The following is a 14487-nucleotide window of genomic DNA, read 5'->3' as shown; positions in this document are numbered from 1 at the left end:
TTAAAATTTTTGCCAAATATGTCTGAAGTACTGTCTGAGGAAGGTACAGAAGAGATCCCTAGAGCCCCGAGCCAGCATGTTCTGTGTTTCCCCTCTTCCCCCAACCCTTTTGTTTGCAGCAGCCAAGCTGAAGGTTTTGAAGACAAGTCACTTTTATTGTGCAGTCCTGATTTGTCTCCCAGGCAGCTTCATGTTGTGAGCTGAATGACATGTTACTCTCTTTTGGGGAAAAAAATAGATTTTAGCGTAATACATATTCATGAAGCTGCATTATGGTTGCTGTGACAACCTCACCAGTAGCAGTCAAGATCTGTATGTTGAAGTTCTGTCTCCAGTCCCTGTATTGAACCACAGAACATATTACACAGCTTTCCACTTTTTTCTTCCTCCCTTCCTCCTCTCAGTCAGTGGACAATTGAAATTGTTTGAGTTGATGCTTAATTAATGACTGCATCTACTTAAGTCCGCAACACCAAAGCACAACTCCCTGTTGGTTTCCAACTTGTGTTAACCGAGTGTTGCTTCTGCTGGCAGTGTGTAACAGAGGAGGTGATTCTGGTGGGATTTTTTTGTTCAACTCCCTTAAAGGCAAAATAATCCTGAGTTACTGAGCATAGTGTTTCTCCAAAGGTGGCCTGATAACTTAATCTGTCATGAAGAAAACAGCCCACCAGAGTCCATCCCCCTAGTCTGTCCCTGTCTAGTCTAGTCTGTTCCTGGAGTTTTAAAGAATCCTGACCCTGAAAGGAGCTTTTAGTAGGTGTTACTCAAAACCAGAAAGGAGTTTGTTCTGGGTATGTTATGACCCTGAAGCCAAGGGTGATGTAATTGGAAGAAGATTTGACCAGACTGTGGCGCTGAGGCGGTATTATTTCAGGATGAACCTGTTGTGATGGGTGTGGAGAGAGCTCAGTTTGAAGATTTGTTTGCGTGCTGATGTCAGAAATTGAGGGCACTTGTGCAGTGCTTGTAACTTTCAGAGAATGTTTGTAAGCTACTCTTGGCCAATCCAACTGAATGTTTGGCTCAAAGTATTGCAGTCTTTGTTTCCAATGACAAGTGATGACATCATTCTATACTGAGGACCTAAAACGTATTGTCCTGGATGAGCTCAATGTCGTGTCAGGGCTGTTCATGAAAGGGCCACATTGAGTGTGGGTTGTGCCCCTTCTGTGTGCTAAACATCTTTGTTGAGTTGAGCTTAATGTAAAGTTTTCTTGAAAGGTGCCAACTTCACTTTTACAAAATCACTCCCTCTTGTTCAAGAAGAGGTGCTGTGGATAAAGTTTGGCTTTCCTCACAGATGTGAGCCTTCTGCAGAGTAGTTTGGGAGAAGTCTGTGCACAGGGGGAAGAAAAGTGTCCTTTTCTTTAATCCTGTGCTCTAGGATGACCCTGCTTGAGTAGGGAGGTTGGACCAGATGACCCACTGTGGTCCCTTCCACCCTCGCATTCTGTGATTCTGTGAAAAGCTGAGCAGACAAGGAGCTCTTGAGTGCAGTTGATCTTTCTCTGGTTATCTCCTTAAATATTAATAAGTACAAAATGTTCAGAAGGTGACTTGAAATGGGATTCCATTCATTAAAATGAGAAATTGGGGGGGAAAATCATGTAGCAAGAGGGAAATTTTTGCACGGAACATTATACAGAGGACTCTGAATCTGTGTTAGGCTTAGATATACTCACTGTTCCTTCCAGTTTTAGTTAGACATGTCTAGAAAAGAATACACTAAGCTTAATTTTCAGTGTATGTGAATGGATTGAGTTTGTCTTGTGTTACTGCTCTCCTGTCAACTCTCAGGATATTATTCAGGAGCATTTCAGTGTAGAAGTAATGAATACCAAACGTAATCCTGATACTTTCCACTCCCTCAATTTGCACATCCCTTCCTCATGATAAGACCAAAATGTCCTGGTGTTGACAACAATGTCTCTATTTGTTCATCCACATGCAGCCTGGCTTTTCTTGAATACCAGGGCTCTCACCTTGGACTTCTGCAGAAATGTATTTTGAGAATGAAAGGAGAATATGAAGGAGATGGAATGTAGAGATGAGAACTAGGGGTATACTAGGTTTGCAGGTCATCTTCAGCTTTCTGAAAAGCTGTTTTCTCTAGCAAAAGGAACATGGGTGCATTGAAGGTTACTGTACTGTGTCATAGTCTTGTAGGGCCTTTTTGACCTGGGATAAAATTCATCCATGTTTTAAGTGGTTTCTTTGTGTGTTTTCCCTCAGGCTCCAGACTAACACTTGCTGAGGCAATGCTGTTTGACTTTGTGTAGCAGGTTTGTGTTTTGTTAACAGCTAAGGAAAACTGAGCCCTGTGTTGCAAAGCAGAGCCCTTTCTCTGAAAAGTGGGCAGGAAGATTTAGCTGTTCAATCCCTGCCGGGTCTACCAGGCCACAGACTGTATTCGTGTAAAAACTGAACGCAACAACAGAAAACCAAAACCTATAAACCACTTGTAGGAAGCTGAGGTGAGTTAAGGCAGATTTCAGACAGCAGCGTTAACATTGGGTGCTGTGCTTCCCTGAGTTCCCTCTGCATCCCAACCTCTTCCACGTTCATGCAGGAGAAGAAGTGGGGTAGGAGTGGCATGAAGGGGTGGGAGGGTTGTCCATAGGAACACATCTCATAAACAAGTCCCTCCAGATGGCAGGGGTGGCTCTCAATATTCCCTGGAAGCTGGTTGTCTGCTTACTGAAGCCTCTCTATAAATGTAGGCTGAAAAATTTCTTGTAGATCTCCTTATGATTTTTAAGTGAAAGTTTGGGAAAGCTTAGTATAAATTTGGAATGTATGTTGGTTTTGGTTTTTGGGTCTTGGTATATTCATTTAAAATGAAGGTCTGACAGTTGTTTGAGGGGTTTACATATTAGGTCAAAATAAAGGCATCTCTTCCCTGGCCCTCTGTAAAAGGAATAAAGCTTCAGGCTTGAAGGATTTGTGTTAGCCAGTAGATGCTAATGGCAATTAAAAAGAAAATCTTGAAAGATTATTTTAGCTAGGGTTTTTTTAAGCACAGAAAATTAGAACTTTTTCACTTGATTATTGCCACATGTATGACAGTGTTGGGAAGTGGCAGTGTTTAAAATGCATGGAGTTAAAATACTTGTATTTTTATTAGAGTGTTATAGTATTTGTTAATGGTTAGTTTGAAAGTAGAGTGAGATGTGGGTCTGCCTTCGCACTCTGAGCTCCACATGTGTAGAGTTGCATGGTGGTTTTGATGTTGTGGGTATGGGGAGTTACTATAAACAGCCTGAAATTCACAGCTGAACCAGCTGAGCTCAGAGTGGATGTTTGGGTAAGGATGGGTCCAGGACAGGTAGCTGGGAGAAGGTGAGGGATGAATAGCTATGATGGTGAAGCAAGTGTTTTGATATTTAGTTATTTAGTTACTATATTTTACAATAAATCTAATTCTAGATCAGATTCAGGTCTTTCATTTTGCAAAAGCTTCCTCAAGCTTATCTAAATTTGACTCAAGTCATTTGGAATACAGAATCTCCAAGAATCTTTTTTCCTAGTGAGCCTGAAACTGCTGAAATGTCACCATAAAAAAAGTTGCTGGTTGCAGGAACAGGCTGCTGACATAAAAAGCCTGTCTTAGATCCAGCATTTGGCTGGAGGCCAGATAATGAGTTTTTATAGGAGCTTGTTGGCAAGCTTACATTTTTGCTTAGGTTAATGTAATGTAACTGTAAGTAATTTGGGAACCTGGTACATGCAAAACAATTTTTAGACAAAATGATCTTATTATCTTTAAATTTTAACTGAGAAGATATTTTTGTAGAACCGCTTCTTCTACTTCAGGCACTTTAGAAATGCCTAGGAATGTGGTTCTTTACCATGTCCTCTTTTAATGGTTAACCTACTGAATAATCCTGCAAAAATATTGAACCTCATGACGTGTGTTTTCCTAGCCTCAGAATTTAAGCTGACTCCATTCAGTGGAGCGATTTAAAGAAAGGTTTGCATTTTTAAAAGGCTAGGTAATAATATGTGTGGGGTAAGTCATCAGTTTTGTGAGTAAAAAAATACCATGAGTGTGTTCATGGGTAATCTGTTGGCCAGGTTGTTCTGTGACCTGAAATGCATGAGCCATCCATGGATGAGAATGGAGTTTAGGATTTCAGTTTCCCAAATGATGGCCATCCCTGGCAGTTATGTCAATGGGCCTTTTCACTGTCCTCACGGCTTTTTCAGTCTTCATTCAAAGCTTGATGGTAAGGTTTGGAGATTGCTTTGTCTCAAGATGTTTTTGATGCTTCTCATTTCTCTTGTGTGGTAAGCGAATGTGATTTTATGCTAAGGGGAAGGACAACTGAATTCTAACCTTGAACCATCTGTGGAAGTGCTGGATATGCCAGGCTATGAAAGATGTCCAGATCCAGCCCTGGCCTTTGAGGAACAGTGGATAAATGTGGTTTTAACAGAAGAATGCTGAGGACTCCTGTTTCTGTCCAGGACAGCAATGCTCATCTGCAGTAACTGCTCCATCCCTAAGAGGGATAGGGAATGTGTGGGATGCGTGTTTGTCCTCCATCGTTGTGGGCTCATGGCTGCCAGCCGCTCCAGAAAAGGAATAACACTCTACCATGCTTTATTATTTCCATGCCTTGCTGTATCATTAGCAGTGACAGCGTGGATGATGAACAGACAGGATTTGGTTTACAGCTGCTTTGCTGTAGGTCTCTCACATGCTATGTAAATCTGGTTGAACATAGATGGAGATCATTGTGATGGGAGGGAGAGTGATACCATTGTGCTGGTGCTTATCAGAGGTTTAAACTTCCCTTGTACCGTTTGTTCCCTAGTTGCTATTAATAGTAAGGCCTAGAGATATTTTTGGATGTGATAGCTGACAAGTTTCTTCATCAAATAGTCAATGAATGAGCAAGAAGTGTTTCTATTTTAAACTTAGCTTTGACAAGTAAAAGAACTTCAAAGAAAAGCTGTTCTTAGAAAATAACCTTGGCGTGAGTTCCCACAAGTGTTTCTCTATATGTGATAGATTAAACACAGGGTTGCAACTTTAAGCATCTCTGATAAAGAATTTTGTGGGGTTTTTTTGCCAGCTGTACTGTAAGGGATTTGTATTAGTTTAAAACTTCTGTGTTTAATTGAAAGGTGCTAATAAAACTTGGCAGAGGTGAAAACTAAGACATATTTGAAGGGAATAATCCGGTTTGTGCTTGGTGTGGGTAGTCACTGCCAAAGTGTTAGGGTAAGCAGAGAATCCATTGGGAAAGTTGAGGAGCTCTGTTGAAAAGAGGTTTGTACTAGGAGATGAGAATTGCCTTAGGTGCAAAGGCTGTGGTAGCAAAAGGTTTTTCTATTTTGCTCCTTATTTTTATTCCTGAAGTGACATTTGTCTGAGTTTACCTTTTGCATTTTCATCTAACACCAGTGTCTGGGATGATGTGCCATGAAACTAAGCATGACTTCTAATGAAGAAGATGGTAGTGCTGATCATAGAGGACAAAAGAGTAGTACCAGAAACAAGTGCCTCAAAATAAATTTTTAAAAATCCGTTTGCTAGGGCATAGCATCATCCTCCAAATGGATCTCTGTGTGCTGAGATAATTGTGGCTGTTTTGTTATAAACTGCCAGAGCAGGAACTTGCTGGAGTGACAGGATCAAGGAACTAACTGTTGGATTTGCTTTTTCTTCTTTAAAGATGGAGTTTGGGACCTTTGATACAGAGTGTGATTCATTGAATGGGAGCAGTTTGGCAAGTCTGGTTTAAATCAGAAATTATACAGTGCAGTGTCTTGGAAAGCTACCATTACAATGAGTTTATGCACATGAATTAAGCTTTCTTCTGTTGTCTTTTAAAGAGCAAAATGCTTCTCCCAGTACAATTTCAGGGGCATACAAGGTTGTCAGTTGTGGTAATTTTAAGGATTTTGGCAGTGCATTTGAATGTGATGTATGGTCTGTGTCAGCAGTCTCATTTTTGGTGAGATCTTCTGTATGGATCTTTCTGTGGCTTTCTTCAGTAACCCCTTGCTACTTTCTGTTTTCTTAGCCTGAGGTAGTAGAGATAGCATCCTTACTCTTTTGCTCTAGTTTGTCTGGGAATTTAAAAGTTGGTTGTGAAGCTTAGTGGATTTTTCCTGTGTTTGATTTAGAAGCATCACAAATTGAAGAATGTTGACTTACCAGCTAAACTTCTTTTGTTTCAAGTAACCTGTTAGCAACTGACTTCCTAATCTGTCTTTGGAGCGCTGGTTGTTACTTTGTACCTATTCTGACTTGCTTTAAAAACTGCCAGGAGGGAGAGGCCATGAGAATCTGGGAAGAAGGCAAATGATCAACTACTGTAAAACGAACCATGCATCTGTTACATGGTGGAAAAAATGCCTGTTAAAAAGCTAAGCATGTTTTTCCTCCAGTGGCAGGAAGGCACCTGAAAGGTGGTCGGGAGTAGTTAGTGGTAAGAATGTGTGCATTTAGATTTATTGTAAGCTTTCTAAAATACTCCTGATTTCTTGATCTTGCAGAGACTCCAACCGTCATGTTAAGGTAAAGCAGAAAAGTGCAGTGCTGAACATGCTAAAGAAGTTGGACAAAATAAGGTTCAGAGGTCACAAGAGAGATGAGTTCCTTGATTTAGCAGAGTCTCCAAATGCTTCAGACACTGAATGTGGAGATGAAATCCCAGTGAAGATACCTCGAACGTCAGCTCGAGACAATGAAGAGCTGAGAGACCCTGTAAGTACTTGATCTAAGTACCATTATATTATGTTTTGTAGTTTTCAGGAAAAAAAAATAAAAGAAATTACTGATTCTTTATCCTTATATTATGGTTGCAACACTTGAAGATTTGTGGACTAGGAAGTAACTTTCCAGTAATAGGTCTTCATTTTGTGGAAATATCAATTAATTTCTTAATATTAGGGTTCCCTGTCACTACTTTTAATTCTAGGTCTTGTGAGTTGACAGGTTTGTTAACTTTTGATGTGCTTCCGAGTGCTTTTTCGTTTTTGTTTTGTTGAATTACTAATGAACACGTGAAAAAGAAAAGGCAACTTTTCAGTCTGAGGAGCTCAGATCTACTCAGATCTGTCAAATTACACTGTCCAGGACTTTAAGGATAAGATTTCTGGTTGCTTCATTAGCGTTAGAGGGTCACACCACCTCCTCCTCCGCTCCCGTGTTGTATGCAGTAGTGCTTCCATGCTATTAGAGCTGGTTTAAACCTATGAAGGCAGTGCTAAAACGTTTTGGTGTTTGTCAGCAGAAGCACCAAAGCAGACCTACCTTTTTCAAAGACACTGCTTCAGGAAAAGTTAAATGTTGGTTAAAAAAGTAAAATAAAATCCTTCTTTAACTGTTGTGGCTGTGGATCCATAAACTTGGAGCGCTACAGTATAAATTTAGATTTGTCTATATAATTGTATTGTAGAAGTGACTTGGAATTCAGAGTTTATATCACGCTATGAAAACTTACTGTGCAGTTTTTATCCCCAAGATATGATCAGACTGTTGTCTGAAGGCTCATTTCTAGGAGCAGGGGGCTTGCTCACAGTAAGTTGTAAACTAAAAGATTTCAAACTGTTTATGCTTCTGCACCTCCTTTGGGGTTGGCAGCTTGTATCCGGTTCTGTAGCTGTTAGCTTTTTAAAATTTAAATGGGCTTGCATGGTGCCACATACAGTCCTGCTTATGGAGAGCTTTTTGCCAGAATGTTTTTCCTATGATCATGGAACAAACAGGTGGTAATAACAGAGCATGTTTTGGTCACAAAAAGTCTGTTATATGTAAATCCTCAAGCTTCTCAGACAAGGAAGTCTGTTAAAAGCTATTCCTTTTCTCTTATTCTACTGAAGACATCTGTCATTTGTTAAGATGTAAGTATTGTGTATACTGGGACTAATCTCTGCTGCTGCCCTTCCAACATGGTATTTTGTGAGTTTTTTATAGGTAGATACTGGCTTATTTTCATTAAACCTAAGGCTTTATGTTTTGTGTGGGTATATATTAGATGCCTTTTGTATTTAATCAGAAGTGTCTGGATGGCAGAGCTAGAGGCTACAGAAAGATCTGCCTGAAACTCCAGATACTATTTTATGTATTTCTGCAGGGGAATAGCAGCTCCTGGGTGGTATGGAGGGTAGCTGGGGGAACAGCAAGGTAAACCTGTAGTTTTGAATACTTACGAAGCCTTAGCATCTGCAGTGATGGTTTCTGTTTTCTCAAAATGTTGAGCTCTGTCTGCTGCGAAGGGAACTTGGAGAAACACTGTTTCTGGCTGGTTACATACTGCAGTAGGCTGTTGTGATCTAAGTCCTTGGGACACAATTGAGTGCAGTTCTTTAAAATCAGGGAGAAAGGGAGAGAGGAAAGCAGCAATGGCATCAAACTTGTTTTGCCCCACTCCTCATGTTTGGGTGCTCCAAACCCAGTGTGATGCTGGAACAGCCTAAGAGCATATCTGCTCATATCTTTGTTACAGATATGAGCAAAATAAGCAAATTGGTAGGAGGAAAGAGTTCTGATGTATGAGGGATAAATTTCAGATGGAAAGTTTGAGGGATTAGCAGTTGGCCCTCATAGGCATCTGCCCACTAAGCACTGCTGCCCATCTGTAAAATGAAGGGACAAATAATCCCCTGTGCTGCAGAGATACCAAGAGTGCAGAAAGTAATGCTTATATATTTAAATCAATATTAAAGTAGTGGTGGCTGAGGTTGTGTGAACAGTGCAATTCTGAATTACTTGTCTGTTTCTTATTGAGATTATATAGTTGAATTGTGCCTGAATTGGTTTTAATTCAGTGTCTAAAACTCATAGCTTTGAATTGCTTGTACAGGGTGTTTTTCTTTTTTAGGCTTTGTAAGCAACTTAGTATTATACTTGCATTACACTGATCATGAGAAGACCAAGTCTTACTGGTTTCTTCCTGTTCAATACCTTTAGGAAACTGTTGAAAGCACACAAAAACCAATGCAAGTCTTCTGTGTAAATGAAGGTTAGGTTGCTTGTCTTTTCAGATAGATGTAAGCTGTACTGTGTTTCCACTTCTGTTCCTTCACTGTTTCTATTGAAATCTGGGTACAGAACTCATGGTCTTGAAAGAGCAAGATTGGTGGCTTGGAACTGAACATAGACGATGAAGAATTAGAGTCCTAGTCCACTTACCTGCATCTTCATTGTCAGCCATTCCCTAGACAAAGATTTCATCTCTGCCCCTCTCTACTTCCCTCCCCCTGCCCCTGTCTGGTGTATTAGTCATTATGGAGGCATTAGGGAAAGATCTGTCTATTAGAACAGCACAGTGCCGTCATATGAATGAAGGACCCTTCTGTGCTTCACGGGTTTGCAGTGCACTTAAAAATGTGTGTATGAGGTGCCTCTTCTTTAGGGATGTATCTGAACCTGACAAGCGTGTGCAAACACTTGATGCAAATGGAGGTTGCAGAGTAAAAAGCCTTGTCATAAAAGCTTGTGATTGCAGAGCCCTGACCATCTGCCAGGAAGAGCATCATCCTCTGTTGCACTTCCAGCAGATGAAGTGAGTGTTCAGTCCCAGGCCACAGATTGTGCAGTGGCACTTGGTCCCAACACTTCACATGCCTTACTACACATGTAAAATTCACACCCTGTGAAAAGACAGAAAGGATGGTCAGATGAGGTAATTTTGTATTTTTTATCTTAAAACTGAGCTTTACCTATTTAGTTCAATAATAAACATCCTAATCTGTGTTTGGGTAAAGCACACAGCTAGCTCTTGGTTGAAGGACTCTGGAGATGGAAGGAGTTATATTTTCCTTTGAATTCTCAGTGGTTTCTGAGAGTTTTTGTTCAAAAGGTGTTTTAATTTGAACTAGTTTGGACTCAGCTTACGGGCTGGCTGATTGCTTGTGTGGGTTTCCCCCTCTCATTTAAGTGCCCCAGCTACCAGATATGCCTTGAATAGCACATATTTTCTTAGGTCCCTGTGGGTGTTTGGGCACTGTGATCAGATCATTGCCAAGACAGCAGTGCTGGTTAACAAATTTAACTCTCTGCTAAACATCTCTTTCAATTCCTGAATGCCTTGCCAGATTTCTTCCTTTGTTCCCTCTTTGCCATGGGTGGTTGTTTAGTTTTTTTAAGGCAAGGACACTGCATGCAGCACTGTTATTTCTGCATTGTTTTGTAAAAACACCATAACTGCAAAATAAGTAGAGGCAGTAACCTGGTCCATTCCAAATCAATTAGCATTTGATTTGTTGGGACATTAGAAATTGAGGTAATGTTGCCTGCTCAGTAATTAAAGTGCCCTTTATTCAGCACCACCACTCCTGTTTTTTACAGAAGGGGAGACAAGATTCAGTCTACCTGCAGGTATATGAATGAACGTGGTGCAGAGATCACATCCTCTTCACAGAGTGGGGAAAGAACAAACTGTGTTTAAACCTGTAGAGGCTGGTACTAACCTGGCAGTGAGCTCTGTAAAGCTCTCTTGTATCTGGCATATTATACTGAAAGCAGTCTAATCTACTTATGTAAGTTCCCTGCCAGTGTGCTAGGATTAAATCTGAGTTATTGTGGTACAGAAAACATTAATTTAATTGCTGTTGCAGTACAGCATGGTTTTTCCTGACACATGTCAGTTAAAACTTTAAATGCTGCTCTATCGATCATCTTATTTACAGTAATTGGAAGATTTAAAGTGTGGTGCAAACATTACAGTTAAGAAGTTAAAGTCTCTCAACCTGGCTAGCACTAGATTTTTAAAAATTTATATAGAATATAGCTGTGTTTTAGGAGCATGCAAGTATGGGTATGCTTCCAAGAATAGCTACTGAGGATTAACTATTCATGCAGATGCTTTCATTCTTAAGCAATGTTGTTGAGTTTTTCTTGCAGCAGGTAAGTGCAGCATTCACGGGGAACCCTTTCATAGTTTGAAGTAAGAAAGTGCACATGAAGTGTCAGATGAAAAGCTCAGGAGGGTAGAACTTTGCAGGACAAGCTGTGTAGTTTGTTGTATGGCTGAAGACCTCCCCCCTCCTCTTTTTTCCTCAAATGAACACAAGTTAAAATCTTCTATTTTAAACTACCTCTTCCCTGTGTTGTGTCCCAGCCACTTTCTGGACTCTGTGGGATGACTTGAGTGGATGGTTTTCCCCCGGGGTTGGCATGTGGTGTCCTCACTGCTCCCCATCCTTTGTGTTTGAGAACTGCTCCTCTCCACGTTAATTACAAACTTGGAAATCAGACCACCATTTTGTTAGATATTCCTAGAGAAAAATCATCCACGTGCATTTGATGCTGTGGAAGGAAAATAGAAGCAGAGAGTTGGGCAGTTGTGTTTGTGTGATACTGAAGATGTGCTGTGCTGCAGATGGAGAGGACAGATCCACATCTGCTGAGTCAGGAAGTGACTTGGACCCTTTCTGTGACTGTACAGTGACAGCAGTGCCAGCACACAGAGCAAGCCCCAGGGCTCACAGAATGAAGGGGTTTTGGAGAGGGAGGGCAGAGAAGTCTCGGGCTGGGAAGTGCTGTTATGGAAAGCCTGAACTGCTGATGGCTTGAAAAACACTTCTGTGGGGAGATGTGGATTTTAGATCTGGAGCTGGATGTGGCTTGGAGAAGCAACCCTGAACTCTGATTACAGGCAGTCTGCCGTCATCAAAAATGTTGCTTTAACCCCTCTGTCTCTACGCTTACATTGGGCATTTCTGTCTTCCTAGGCACTGCCAGGCCTTGCACACGATCTTGGCTAAGTAATAACGATTGCCAACATTTTCAGAGGGCTCCTGTGTCAAATACTGTGGAAGCTAGAGAGGCAGAAGGAAAAGCAGAAATCTATGGAAGCCTTCAAGGCTTTTACGGTGAGTCAGAAACTAGAAAGGACATCTGTACAGTGCAGTGTAGTTAACCCAGCCCGAGTCCCAGTCCTGTCCTACAGAGGCAGCAGAGAGGAGAAACCTTTACCCAGATAAAAGTGGAATTAATACAAGGATTTTGTTAACTTGTGAATTGAGTCAGATATGCTAGCTTCTGACAGAGGGACTTTTTTGAATTCAGAGGCAGGCAGTTAGTTGACCTTCAGCAAATGTAGAGACCTTATTTCTTGTTTTCTTAGGTGTGTTGGTGTGGGGGAAAACTTCTGTGACAGAAGGGAGACATCTGCTTAAATGTCTCCCATATCACTGTCCTGGATGTTGCCAGTTCTTCTGAATGCTTCTAAATGGTAGTCATAAAACATTGTGGTGATGCTAATTTTGGAAATAGGGTGCATCACCAAACTTGTGTCACTGTGTATCTTAATAAACCTTTTTATTATTACATGATAGTTACATGATCTTGCTCCTAGTATTCTAGTATTCTTATGTTTTAATTCAGTGGATTTTTTTCCTCTTTTTTTCTGTAAGTTAGAAGGTCATTGTAACCTTTTGTAGCTTTTTGTGTACCATCTGATTTTTAACCATCAGTGGGTGTCAAGCTGCTTGGATCCAATGCTTTAGCAGATAAACAAATTTGGAAACTCTAAGAATGAGTCATATTAACCGGTGTCACTCTCCCCAGTGCTATGCACCTCTTGCTCTTTCCTTCTTCCTTAGAGGCACAGTTAAGGTATCCTGCGCTTTAATTATTGACTCAGCGTCTCTGAAGACGCAAAAGCAGAGCTGGTTCTCTAGATGGATTTCTGGAATGTAGCACATCTTTTGGTGAAATATCTTGAGTATCTTTAATGAGGATGAAAACTTAAATATGCTTGGATACTTGCTAGCTCCTTCTTTTTCCTCTCCTCCCTCATATCAGTTTCTGTGCTCCTTTCCCTGCCACATGGGGTTGGGGTGGGAACCAGCTGCTGTCTAAGCACAGGGCTGATGCCCAGAGTCGAGGCACATTCCTTTTGAGTACAGCACCTTGCTCTTTGACCTGTACGTGGTTTTATTTATTTATCAATAAAGTATTTAAGCAGTGGCACTGTTTCTTCAGGTAGCTCCCTGTGAACTCCTGCATTCTGGGAGCAGAGATTGTCCCTGTATACTGTATACTAGATGTGGAAATACAATACAGAAAGCTGTGTATTAACACCTGGGCAGCACTCTGTATTTTAATAACACTTCCCTTGTGACTGCCTGTGGAATGTGTTGTAAGGGTGCTGCTGTTTGGCTTCAGCCACACCGTCCTCCTTGGGGCTCTTCAAATGTCTGGCAAGTGATAGCACTAAATCTTGCAGTGTAAATAAATACAACCAAGCTCTGTAGATAAGAGATCAGCACAGAGGTTAATTGGCATCCTGTGCTCATCTGAAAACAGTCCCTGATATGCTTCTGCAGTGCTGAAGCAGTTGCAAATGGCATCTCTCACTGCACCTCCCTGGCTAAAGGCAGGAGTGATTGGGAGTGTGGAGCATGGCGAGGAGGATGCTGTGCTGCAGCTCTCTGTGTGAGGACTGCCCTGGGGTCTGTCCCTCTCTGCCATGGCATGATTCGTGCCAGCTCCAAAATGGGAAGTAGCCCAAGGCTGCTGCTGAGCTAACAGCTTCTGCTCCTCGTCAGGGCCAGCAGCGTTGACAGAGTGCTGTGTGGGTGGGTGCTGCTTAGGGGACTGGAAATAGCATCCCAGCTTGGCACTGTATTGAGCAGGCCCAGGTGGGGAGTTGATGCTAAGTAAATGCTGGGCAGTAACTGCCTACAGAGTGCTAATCTGCCCGTATAGACAAATTCTGAGACTTAAACTCAGCATCTGTTCAGTTCAAGCAAGAAAACAGATGTTTAATAGGTATTTCCACACTGTTTTATCTTGAAAGTGCAAATCAATCCCAACTGTCAAAGTACTTTGCTCTCAGTAAGCTTTCTGCACATCTTCCCTAAAACATAGAAAATGTCTTAATTTAATGTCTCCTGTAGATTACTTGAGTTTCTGTATGTATGTAATTAAGCTGTCATGGTTAAATGTATGCAAGCTGGTGTTTGAAAGGAATACAGTTCCTGTATGTTTTTAGGGTTCAAACAAGGAATGGGGAATAGTCAGAATATGTAAATAAATTCTTTTTTGTTTTGAGATAATTTCTGAGTTGTAGGCTTCTGCAATCTATCACTTTGGTTTTGAGTATAAGATTCTAGAGAAGCTCCTGTAATTCTCACTGACAGGTTTTTTGTGCCTGGTGGGGACTGTACACAAGTGCTGAACAACCATTACCTGGGAGATGCCCTCACCCACCCTTTTCCCTGCTGTCTGAAAATGCCCACTTCATGAGAGAAAGAAGGCATCACCTTCCTACTGTGGTGTGGGCTTGGGGTTTTTCTGTGTTTACTTCATGAACGTGGTGGTTGTCACTGGTCTCACTAACTAATGCAACTGCTTTTTAATTCCTGCTTTCTGCAGTATTTTCAGTATGCTGCTGAGTTCATTCAAGGGATGCTGGTAAATCTGTTGAGGCATGCAGTCTTCTGATTTCCCCCTCTCCTAGCCTGCCAGGATGAGCTCCTGAGCTCCAACAGCATCCTTCTGCAGTAACTTGAGTTGTG

General features: G+C 41.3%; 1 protein-coding gene across 4 annotated transcripts in view; it reads left to right on the top strand.

Annotated features, from left to right (window-relative positions):
• The window catches only part of GRAMD4 (GRAM domain containing 4), a 79840-nt gene that overhangs the window by 22552 nt on the left and 42801 nt on the right, over positions 1-14487 (top strand). For 3 of the 4 annotated variants that reach the window (XM_032105372.1, XM_032105371.1, XM_032105373.1), the window contains one exon: positions 6511-6721. Coding sequence is in view for 1 of the 4 variants with exons in the window: in XM_032105374.1 (XP_031961265.1) it covers positions 6511-6725; positions 13603-13608 (221 nt within the window). In the remaining 3 variants the exon portion in view is untranslated. Of the gene's footprint in view, positions 1-6510; positions 6726-13602; positions 13609-14487 lie in introns of all 4 variants that reach the window. The other variant, XM_032105374.1, reaches the window with a different exon arrangement.

The sequence above is a fragment of the Corvus moneduloides genome, chromosome 4, assembly GCF_009650955.1.
Source record: "Corvus moneduloides isolate bCorMon1 chromosome 4, bCorMon1.pri, whole genome shotgun sequence".
NCBI lineage: Eukaryota > Metazoa > Chordata > Aves > Passeriformes > Corvidae > Corvus > Corvus moneduloides.
This window is presented reverse-complemented; position numbering and strand designations above follow the sequence as displayed.